At 44.1% G+C, this 12,523-nt stretch overlaps 1 protein-coding gene across 1 annotated transcript in view; it reads right to left on the minus strand.

Moving 5' to 3' along the window:
* FARP1 (FERM, ARH/RhoGEF and pleckstrin domain protein 1) overlaps positions 1-12,523 on the minus strand; it is a 424,664-nt gene that overhangs the window by 348,513 nt on the left and 63,628 nt on the right. Inside the window, 1 exon segment of the mRNA XM_030201356.1 lies at positions 8,536-8,733. Coding sequence (XP_030057216.1) covers positions 8,536-8,706 — 171 coding nt within the window. The 5' untranslated portion in view covers positions 8,707-8,733.

The raw sequence follows: 12,523 nt of genomic DNA on the forward strand, positions 1-12,523 counted from the left end.
TATGTGAGAAGAATTTTGCGAAACATTCCATCCAAGGAGGAAAGTTGAATCATACTACAATGAAATCATTTCACCCTAAGTTGATCTACGAAGTGCTAAAAGCAAGAGATAAATTTCCTATTTTGAATGTATATTAAAATTTCTTCAAGCTGGACTATGCTATGTCATTTATTTATATACAGTATGTTATGCTCGGAATGGTATTGCCAATACTCATTCACTACATTAAGAGCATTTATTTTATAGATATTTTGTTGTAGTGCATTGTGCTTAGTCGGATAATAACACTGAACACAATACATTTTACATAAAGATAAAAATACAAAAGAAGAAGAAATAAAAAAGTGGTGAAATGAGAACAAATCCAATACATATCAACTGCTCATTGCAACATTTTCCACATGTGCTTCATGCATCTACAAGGGTATCTCATTCATACACTGCTTCTTTAGCAGAGCACAACACTTTTACATATGTACTATACAGAAGAAAAATGTTCATGAATGTCTTCATCTTGGATCCTTTTGTCCTGTGCATGCAATAATAGCTAACCTATGTAAAAACGTACATTAAAAAAACAGCAATACTACACAAAATAAGTCAAGTCAGCAAAAAAGGAAACAGTCTAAGGAAACAGGTTTTATCCCTCACAAAAGATATAAAAAAGCAATTAAAAAATTAAAATATGTTTCTAAATGAACAACTCGGTTCCCTATAACAAGGAGCTAAAACGTGTAGCACACCTCTTGATACAGTAAGCCACAATAATATCACTGCAGTGAGAGAAAGAGAAACAGCTGAAATTACAGTTCTAATGTCCATTTCACACTCACGTCTGCAGGATTAAAGTTAAACTGCTCTTTGATAAATTCAGGTAAATTGATAAATTCATGTAAAAAGTAATGCACTGCATTTCTATCTCTCTGCCAATGCATTCAAATTCTCATGCAAAGCCCTCATTTTATGTTATGAATTGACATGTAAACAGAGTATCAACAAAACTTCTATCAATACAGTGGCTTTCTTTGAGGAGGGGAAGGACTTCAGCTTCCTCCAAATGACTGCTCAAACCAACAAAAGCTATAGCTAAACCTCTAAATGATCAGTTCTCTTGTGCCTTTGTTAATTTCACCTCTCTTTCCTTTTTCCTCAGCAATTTGCTCCTGTTCCTCTGGGTTTTCAGCTCAACTAGAAATGGCTTCTATTGGATTATGATACCGTGAGCTTTCATTCATAACTACCTGAAGATTTTTCCCTATTTTGACAACCCAGTACTATCTAAACTCAGCAGAGTCCTCTGTCAGAGGCCACATACCATAGCTCATTCCCCTTCTCTCCCAAGAGCTCAGCACTTGCCACTGAGGTAGCTGGCCCCTTTCCACCTACAGATTATTTGTTCATATTAAATATTAAATCATTCACAGGCTGATGATCAGAAACAAACGCAGGCGCTAGAGGCTGATAGTGCCATAATAGTGCCTGGGTTTGATACCGCCCTATGGTCAGAGCCCCTGAGCGCGTGAAACAATGCGCTTGTGGGCAACTAGCATGCAAAACAGGGCTCTTAGCGCAAGTAGCATGCAAATGCATGATAAATCTATTCATCCCCAATGATCAGCGACCAAGCGCACCAAAGACTGGCTCACTGGCTGCGGCAAACCCTACACCAGCTCGGAGCTGGTTTTAGGGTTTGCAGACCATTGGGGAGGAATGGTAATCCCTGTCCATCATGCATTTGCATTCTAGCAGGCCCCCATTCCCCCCAATGCAGCAACCTCCCGAAGGAACCGATGACCCCCCCCCCCCCCAGGAACCAACAACCCGGACGACCCCCCCCCCCCCCCCCCAGCGACAGGGAGCTGGAGATCCGGCGGACTTCTGGTCTCCTGGTGGGTCTCCAGCCCCAAGCCCCTCCCCAGCATTGGTAAGACGTCCCTGGTGGCCCAGTGGGCCGCAGTCAATCCCCCTACCTTAGGTTGGAGAAGGGAGGTGGCCTCCCTCCTCCTTTCGGCGCTACCTGCAAAATGGTGGCGCCCAGCCCTGCCCAGTGTATCCTGGGATGCGCTGGGCGGGGCTTCACACCATATAAGGGAGAAATTCCACTGGACCTCCAGCCCCCGTTTCGCCCTGCTCGGGGCAGGGGTAGTTGAGGTCTGGTGGTCCCGTGGACCTCCAGCCCCTGTGTTTAATAGGTCTGGGCTTTTGACAGCCCAGACCTGTCAAACAAGTGTGGGAGGATTGTGCCTGAGCGCATGCTCAGGCACAATCCTCCCGCACTTCTATTCTACCCCATGATCAGAGAGAACTACGTGCTTAAATCTGCATGCAATTATCTCTGATGATAGGTGCGGTAAAGCCTCGCGCTGTTCCAGCGCTATTTTTAGAGCGCTGTATGGAACAGGGCAGGGATTTTGATCATCTGCCCATCAATCAGATGTACTCATTTTAGACAAAAAAAAACCCCTTTCTCCCTTTATGTCAAAAGTCTTCCTGCTAAGGTCACTTTCAGCTGCTGACTGAGCAGTTGTACAAAAGACTCATTTACAACTGAAAAGTAAAGTAAGAATAAAGCTAGAAGAGCAGTAGAACAGATTTTTAACTAGAACAGCATACGTGCAGCCCTCTCTCTCTCTGATGAACCCAACACCTTTATTTGGGTGTCCTGGATGACTCGGGAGCTTTAGAAAGGAAGAGGGGAAGGTCAAGTCGTATAGAAAAAGATATAAAGATATGAAAGAATTAAGCATTCTATTACATGTAATTTTTTTTTAAGCACAGAGACTTTATAAACTTATCACAATTTGGTGCCTAGAAGACAAAAAGATGAGCATGCTCCTGCTCACTATTTTTAGTTTCTTTTCATAGTAAGCCAACATTTTTGTACAGATCCACAAGGAGGAATTAGAAGCATAACTGATCAGGTAGCTTTCACAGAGCAGAGCAAGAAGGAAAATAAAAACCATGGTCCCATAACTGCAGCTGGTGTAGGTATTACATTAACAGCCAGCACTAGAAGAGGCACCAGTGGGGATAAAATATGTGACAAGGCTGAAGAGTGCATAAAACCTAAGGTCATGTAGCTTTTCATAAACAAATGCTGAAAATGAATATCTTACCAAACCAGTTTAACAACCAAAGTGCCAGATTACAGACAGGAGCCAGCACAGTTAACAGCGAAAATGCAGGTAATGCCATGACTTCATTAGTCAAGGCTGTTCACAAAACGCAGTTTAAAAGATATGCAGTGAAAAATCAATGAAATGTACCTCATTTTAGAAACTATAATTCCTTATAATCACCAAATAGAATGTGATAACATCTCGTAAATTTTCGTATGGCACATTCTCTAAATTTTTTAAAGCGCAATAAAGTTTAAATTTTCTATTACTTTGATGATGTAATACTACAAACTGACAGCACTGGATATTCAGCCACTGAGGTCATCCATCGAACGGGCAGAGCAAGTTTCACCACAACAAACCACTGAAGCACTTTAACCTAGTTTTGAGAGGACTAAATTAAAGAGACGAGGTAGTAAGCTCCAAATCATAGCCATCTTTCTGCCACCTTGTGTAAAGAATGAAAGAGGCCTTAAATATGTTATTTTTCATAATTCATAACAAAGGGAAAACACCACTGTTTTATTATTTCTGGTTAAATAACAGATTACTTAAAGGGATCAAGTTAAGGCAATAGTGTACCAAGGGCCAATGCAAGATTACTGCGCACCCTAGATGAACCTTCAGGCTTACATGTCCCTTCTTCCCCCCACCACCACCAAATTAACTTTCAGGTCCACTGCTCCTCTGTACCTTGAGATTTTCATAATAGAAATTAATCATCATGATCATCTCAAATCCACCGCTTCCACATTAATCCTGTAAAAATGCATAACTAGACATTAACCCCTGGATTCTATATATGGTGCCAAAACTGCATGCATCTTAACTGGATAATGATCCGTTAATCAAGAATTAAATCAAGGACGTGCTATAGACGTAATCTACTTAGATTTCAACAAAGCTTTTGACACGGTTCCCCACAGGAGGCTCTTGAATAAACTAGAAGGGCTGAAGATAGGACCCGAAGTGGTGAACTGGATTAGGAACTGGTTGACGGGCAGACGCCAGAGGGTGGTGGTAAATGGAGTTCGCTCGGAGGACAGAAAGGTGAGTAGTGGAGTGCCTCAGGGATCGGTGCTGGGGCCGATTCTATTCAATATATTTGTGAGTGATATTGCCGAAGGCTTACAAGGTAAAGTTTGCGTTTTTGCGGATGACACCAAGATTTGCAACAGAGTGGACACCAGGGAGGGCGTGGAAAACATAAAAAAGGATCTGCGGAAGCTAGAAGAATGGTCTAAGGTTTGGCAATTAAAATTCAATCTGAAGAAATGCAAAGTGATGCACTTAGGGAGTAGAAATCCAAGGGAGACGTATGTGTTAGGCGGTGAGAGTCTGATAGGTACGGACGGGGAGAGGGATCTTGGGGTGATAGTATCTGAGAACCTGAAGGCGACAAAACAGTGTGACAAGGTGGTGGCCATAGCTAGAAGATTGCTAGGCTGTATAGAGGTGTGACCAGCAGAAGAAAAGAGGTTTTAATACCCCTGTATAAGACGTTGGTGAGGCCCCACCTGGAGTACTGTGTTCAGTTTTGGAGGCCGTATCTTGTGAAGGATGTTAAAAAAATGGAAGCGGTGCAAAGAAAAGCTACAAGAATGGTATGGGATTTGCGTTACAAGACGTATGAGGAGAGACTTGTTGGCCTGAACATGTATACCCTGGAGGAAAGGAGAAATAGGGGTGATACGATACAGACGTTCAAATATTTGAAAGGTATTAATCTGCAAACGAACCTGTTCCGGAGAGGGGAAGGCGGTAGAACTAGAGGACATGAAATGAGATTGAAGGGGGGCAGACTCAAGAAAAATGTCAGGAAGTATTTTTTCACAGAGAGAGTGGTGGATGCTTGGAATGCCCTCCCGCGGGAGGTGGTGGAGAGGAAAATGGTAACGGAATTCAAACATGCGTGGGATAAACATAAAGGAATCCTCCTCAGAAGGAAGGGATCCCCAGAAGCTTAGCCAGTGGTGGGAGGCAGGGCTAGTGGTTGGGAGGTGGGGATAGTGCTGGGCAGACTTATACGGTCTGTGCCAGAGCCGGTGGTGGAAGGCGGGGCGGGTGGTTGGTAGGTGGGGATAGTGCTGGGTAGACTTATACGGTCTGTGCCAGAGCCGGTGGTGGAAGGCGGGGCGGGTGGTTGGTAGGCGGGGATAGTGCTGGGCAGACTTATACGGTCTGTGCCCTGAAATAGACAGGTACAAACCAAGGTAAGGTATACACAAAAAATGGCATATGTGAGTTTATCTTGTTGGGCAGACTGGGTGGACCTTGCAGGTCTTTTTCTGCCGCCATCTACTATGTTACTAACTAGCAATAAGTGGGCAACAACAACCAATTATTGCTGTTAATTGGCTCCAGTTAGGGATTTGTGCACGCATCTTGCCAAGCACAATTCTATAAAGATGCACATGCAAATCTCTTAGCGAGTAACTGAAAATGGGGCACGGCCATGGGAGAGGCGTTCATTAAAGATGAGTGCAGTATTATTGAATTCAGGGGATTTATGCTTAACTTGTGCACCAGGATTTACACCTGGTTTGAAAAGGTGCAAATCCTTGCACCCAAAAGTTGACGTGGAAAGCCGTGCTGAGCACTGTTCTATAAAAGGCACCCAACTTGGAGCGTCAATTTATATTATAGCACTCAGTGCAGATTTTTTTTAGTCACCCAAATTTTCAGCACCGTTTACTGAATCTAGTCCTAAATGAGATATCCGATAGTTGTCCACCCTCCCTACAGATAAAAGAACATGTTGATGGTTCTTTGAGTGTATGGTTGTCAAGACCTATTGACTGCTCCTGGATATATGTTGCTCATCAGAAGCTGTTGCCCTAGGCATCTACCTAGTCTTGCCTAATGGTTAAGTTAGCCCTGAGTGCACCCCACTTTTTATAAAGTGGAGGAGTGGCCTAGTGGTTAGAGCACCAGTCTTGCAATCCAGAGGTGGCCGGTTCAAATCCCGCTGCTGCTCCTTGTAATCTTGGGCAAGTCACTTAACCCTCCATTGCCTCAGGTACAAACTTAGATTGTGAGCCCTCCTGGGACAGAGAAATATCCTGTGTAACTGAATGTAACTCACCTTGAGCTACTACTGAAAAAGGTGTGAGCAAAATCCAAATAAATAAAGGATAACATTTTGGTCATTTTTTTAAAACTATGAATATACAAGATGAATGGATGTTTTTGTATGTTTAGAGAGTCATTTACTAACAGCGCTCATTAACACCATTAGCGCATGCTATCTACTGCAGGGCCCTCAGGCAGATAACGCGCAGTAATGACATTAGTGCACGTTGTTAGTAAATGACCCCATAATATTTTAATGTTTTGTTTTGTATATGACTTCCTGCAGATGTTAAATTGTAAGCCACTTTGATCAGTACTCATTATAAAAGTTGGGCTATAAATTTAATAAATAAATAAATAAATTTCTGAAGGCTGAATTTAAAAGCACACAGCAACACTGAATTACAAAGAATGAAACACTGTGCATTTCTCAGCAGAAGTTGGGCTTTATTTTATTTAGATGATCCACAAAGTATTAATATAAAACAATGTAAGATGTGGAGAGGCATAATCGAACGGGGTGCCCAAGTTTTCCTCAGGACATCCTCGCAGGACATCCCGGCGAAGGGGCGGGGAAACCCGTATTATCGAAACAAGATGGGCGGCCATCTTTCGTTTCGATAATACGGTTGGGGACGCCCAAATCTCAACATGATGGTCATCCTTAGAGATGGTTGTCCCTGGTTTTCGGCGATAAGGGAAACCGAGGACGCCCATCTCAGAAACGACCAAATCCAAGCCCTTTCGTCGTGGGAGGAGTCAGCATTCGCAGTGCACTGGTCCCCCTCACATGCCAGGACACCAACCGGGCACCCTAGGGGGCACTGCAGTGTACTTCACAAACTGCTCCCAGGTGCATAGCTCCCTTACCTTGGGTGCTGAGCCCTCAACCCCCCTCAAAAAAAAAACTGTACACCACTACCATAGCCCTAAGGGGTGAAAGGGGGCACCTACATGTGGGTACAGTGGGTTTTGGGTGGGTTTTGGAGGGCTCACATTTACCACCACAAGCGTAACAGGTAGGGGGGGATGGGCCTGGGTCTGACTGCCTGAAGTGCACTGCACCCACTAAAACTGCTCCAGGGACCTACATACTGCTGTCAGAGAGCTGGGTATGACATTTGAGGCTAGCATAGAGGTTGGCATAAAATATTTTTAAAGTTGTTTTTTTTTTTGATGATGGGAGGGGGTTACTGATCACTGGGGGAGTAAGGGGAGGTCATCCCTGATTCCCTCCAGTGGTCATGTAGTCAGTTTGGGAACCCTTTTGAGGCTTAGTCTCAAGAAAAAAATGGACCAAGTAAAGTCGGCCAAGTGCTCGTCAGGGACGCCTTTCTTTTTTCCATTATCGTCCGAGGATGCCCATGTGTTAAGCACGCCCCAATTCCACCTTCGCTATGCTTCCGACACCCCCCCGTGAACTTTGGTCATCCCCGTGACGGAAAGCAGTTGAGGGCGCCCAAATCGGCTTTCGATTATGCCGATTTGAGCGACCCTGGGAGAAGGACGCTCATCTCCCGATCTGTGTCAAAAGATGGGAGCCCTTCTCTTTCGAAAATAAGCCTGAAAGCTTCCCAAATTGTGGGTTGAGACCCCAAATGGGATCACAAACAACCTAAGGGAAAAAAAAGCAAGGCACTGGCCTACACTATAAATAGTGTTGCATAGGCTCTATGGAAGGCAGGGAATGATGGCAGCATCGGAGCTGACTCTATATAAGAAAGCCAGGAGCAGCAACATAGATAGCAAGGTAAGTCTCAGAGGTCCCTTGCTTGTCTGTGGCCACTAAAATGGAGTCACCACCACAGAATATTTGGTAACTGACATAAGACGTGTGCCTTAGAACAGATCCATACGTCATGTATTAGAGGTAGGAAAAAAACACATAATGAAACAACAAAAGCACGGCCTAATTCAGGAGAAAACAAGCAAAGAAACTCATAATTACAAAAAAGAGAAAGGAATGCCAAAGATCAGCTGGAGTCCATGGACATTATTATATTTGTTTTAACACTTATTTTCCATTAAAAATAACTGTGGCTCTATAGACATTATGCATACAAAAACTATTACACTGGCCTCCATACAATCTAGTCTAGATGGCTTTAAAATCCAGAAGTTTAGTTACCATAGGCAAAAAAAAAATTATAAGTAATGCTTTCAAATATAGGATCTTCTGTTTAATGTCATTGCCTCAGCAACACAAGCACAGAATTTCAATCAATACCAGCACTCATAGACCAACGTAAACCACCCACATGTCAAGTGCTGTGAGATTGACATTATTCAAATTTCTGTCAATAATATTCAATTTTTTAAATAAAGAAAAGAAAAACAAACTTACTGGAACTTCAATGGTTTCCTGTGTGTCATCCAGCATCTGGATTTTGAAGGGAATCAGTTTTCCTGATGGTGAGGCGAGTGTTTTCTGTCCATGCTCCAGTGTACTGATCCCAGAATTATCCTGAGTTCCTAATTGCGAGGTTGTGCTTGCCCTCTGTTCCAACTCATCCATTTTTAAGGCGGCTTTATCTTCCTATTTCTACAAAATAAAGGTTAAAAGAAATCACACTAAAGAAAAGGAAATTAATTGATATAACAGGTGGATCACAGCAATTTATTTTGTAAACAAATTCAAGAGGCAGAAAATTCAATTAAACAGCTTTTTTGTATTTTTAATAGCGTCACCCACAACTATATCTGACACAATTCCGAGTGTCCATATTCAGTCAGAAGACTTAGCACTGTACTTTACCTCTAACATAGAAAAACATAGGGCCCCATTTCTCCTATCTTCACAGTCTCTCCTTATCAACAATCCAATTCCCAATGGGCCCTCCTCTACAGCAATCTCTGCCTCATGGGTTTCATTCAATATTTCTTCATTAACATTAGTCACTCAGCTTCTGAATAAACTTAACATGACATTCTACTCTCTGGATCCTTTTCTATCTGTATGGTTAAAAAAAGAATACTTTGGGTGTACCCCCATGTCTTCATTCGATAATTGCTCATAGCCTAACCATCGGGATAGTTCCATTCCCATTTAAACATGCCATTATCAAACCTGTTATCAAAAAACATACACTGGATCTGTCTCAACCGAGCAATTATTGCCCTGTGTCTAATCATTCTTTTTTGGTCACAAAGATACTGAAGACAGTAGTCTTTGACCAACTTCAGTCCTATATTGAGTCTACTAATGCCTTACCCCTGCCAGTCAGGATTTAGAATGGGGTACAGTACAGAAACAGTCACAACAGGGCTCCTAAGCGAACTTCGCTCAAATCAAGAACTTGGAAAAATTGCTCTGCTTATATTCTTAGACTTGTTGGCTGCATTCGACTTGACTGATCATTGATGGTAAAGGCGGTTAAGGCCTGCTGCTCAACTGAACTTCCAAGGGAGCCAACTGAGCAACCTTGGGGTCCTTGCCCTCTGAAATGACTGAAGTCCTACATTTCTAGCCTTCCTCAGTGCACGAAGGGCCTGCTTTGTTGTAGCTTTGAGAACATAGAAGTGGTCCAGGGCACTTGCTACCTCAGTAGCTCTCCCAAACCTTAGGTCACCCTCTACTTCCCTGGAGCATACAGCTTCTCAAAGGCAATCATCAGGGAGTGAACGAGGTTTAGACTCCCCTGTCTCCAAAATCTTCTAAAAACAAACAAACAAAAAAAACAAGCAGCCCTAAAAGGGAAACTTAGGCAGGCTGGCCAACTCTGCCCCATGACTAAGCCCCAAAATCTGTGGGCTACCACTTCAAATACCACTGCCCAAAGGAAAAATATGGACCAAGTTGCAGGTCATCTGCCAAAACGGCCATCTCCAACATTAACTCTTTTATCAACTTTATCACTAACATACCCAATCTAGCCTTAACCCTTTGTCCTAAACGTTGAAAAATATACTTTCCAAGAAGAGCTATTCTGACAGAGCCATGAAGGTCCTGCTTGAACTGCAGGACTGCCTTTCGATGGTGACTATGCTAGAGGCCTAAATCTATCGATACAGGGAAAGCAGCCCTCTTCCTCTCAAGCTGATGAATTGTCTGAAATGCTTGGGATGCTCCTAGAGCTTGTATTTGTCATCTCCAACTGGAGCACCACTGATGTAAGGCTGATGAGACCGAAACAATCAGGTGACAGAATTCACCTCCAGAACAGTCACACCTCTGGAAAATCCTCTTCCCACACTGGGAAGAAGCATTTCTCATCTGGGGATCCTGTCTCTCAGCCTGAGACTTTGGGACTATCTTCTTTCCGGAGCTCTGAAACATCCAGGGGGGAGAGGAAGAACACTTGGCCTGATCCTCCTCCAGGGGGCTCAAGGAACATTGTCAGTTATTTAATGGTGCATTAAAAGTCCCTGATATTACTACAGAAGGAAAAAGCTGCTCTCCTCCAGGGAAACAGACCCATTCCAGCTCAAAGCTGTCCTAAATATCCCTGGTGGTTCAGTGGTAGTTGTTGGCAGGAATGCAGCCTCCTCGCTCCTGTTACTTGCGGCACTGTTCCAAAATGGCTGCCATGACCTCTTGTGGCAGCTCACAGTACTACACGAAGTTCTGCAATAGGCCGCAGCAGCCATTTTGCACTGGAGCTGCAAGGGGAAGGAGCGAGGGTGCTGCACTCTTGCCCCCAATGACTACCATTGGACCAATAGGGATATAGGTAGGTCGCGGGGGGGGGCCTACCTGGCTAGTTTAGGGTTCCGGGGGGGGGGGGGGGGGGGGGTTCTTGTTGGCGAGGGTTGATGAAAGCAGGGGGCACTGCCAGGGGGAGGGGCAGGAAAGGACACTGTCGGGGGGGGGGGGGGGGGGAGAGGCGGAAGAGGGCTCTAGGGACATTTGTAAAAAAAATAATAATAATTTATGTGGGTCCCGACTCTATATTCAACTAGGCCACATAACTCTTATGTGGGCCCCAGCTGAATATCGACTGGGTCCGCATAAGTTCTGGAGCCCAGCCCGCCCACAATTATCCCCTGAAATTCAGTGCCGGTGCCCTGACATGGCTCAGCACTGAATATCGGGGGATAATTTAGCCAGTGACAATCAGCGTTTAAAAAAAAAAGCGCTGACTGTTGCTGGCTGAATATTGGAGGGGGGGAGTTTGCCATGGGGAAGCAGAACATGGTTATGAGCTCCATCCTGTGGCCATTATGTTTCTCACTCTGACCCACAGTTTGGCAGGCAGAGACAAAATGAGTACTGCTCCTGCCCAAAGTAAGACAGCCATGGCCATCATCAGGGGTTACGAGGGGAGTCATAGGATCCCTGCAAAACTCTGGTTCCTGTTCCCCTGGTTCACCCAAGTATGTTACCCAGCGCAGTCCCACTGCACATGGAATAAAGGAACAAGGCAGCCCTATTCTACTGGTATTTCCTGCTGGCACACATCGCTGCGGCTGAAAATCCATCCACTAGCACTCACCGGGCTCTCTCTTTTTTACTAGTGCTTTACCAAACAGCCTTCCACTTTTTTTTAAATCCTTTATTTATAACTTCAGCAAGGTTACATTTCCAACAAGAAATGAAGAGGAGGAGGACTTAAAATCCCATTGAAACATATATATATATAAATTTAAAGTTGGACTTCTTTCCCCTCCTAAAAGAGCATAATATCCATAGCGCTCTGACTCCTCCGATGGTGCGCTGATCCAGAGGGGCCACAAGATGAGGTCTACACGCTGCCTAAGATTTTCTTTTAAATTCTCCCAGGAACAGAACCATAACAGTCACCTCTACACACACATCCGTTCCCCCCATCCTCTCCCCATATCCCCTACTCTCCCATGTGCAGCCCTCAAATTTCCCATTTCCAATGTAGTGCTGTCCTGTATGTGAGTCTCAGAATTTCTAGCACACCTCTTCATCTACCTCCTCCTACTTAGTACCATATTCTCTGTAAAAACCTTGTCTAATAACCCGTATAAGCTATTGTCCAAGGTTTAGAGACAGCGCTGTAGGTCCAAAACAAACTGTGCCAAAAGTATCATCCAATTTAACCATACCTTTGAATTTGGAGCAAATTCTTTGATCCAATTCTTCAAAACCAAAATTTTCAACTAACAATAGTGCAAACAAAATAAACTTTTTCCAGCCTTTGATTCTAAAGGCAGTGGCATAGCCACACATGCTATTCTGGGTGGGCCTGAGCAAAGAGTGTGTGGGTACACAATTCTACCTCCTCCTCCCTTTCCACCCTCACACCTGCCCCAGCGACCCCCAACAAATAAACACGAGCTAGTGGGAATCACCAAGCTCCACCAGATGAAGAGATCCTCCGGTGCCCAGAACAGATCACTCCCCTATTTGCTGCAGCCAGTGGCAC

Source organism: Microcaecilia unicolor, chromosome 4, assembly GCF_901765095.1.
Source record: "Microcaecilia unicolor chromosome 4, aMicUni1.1, whole genome shotgun sequence".
Taxonomy (NCBI): domain Eukaryota; kingdom Metazoa; phylum Chordata; class Amphibia; order Gymnophiona; family Siphonopidae; genus Microcaecilia; species Microcaecilia unicolor.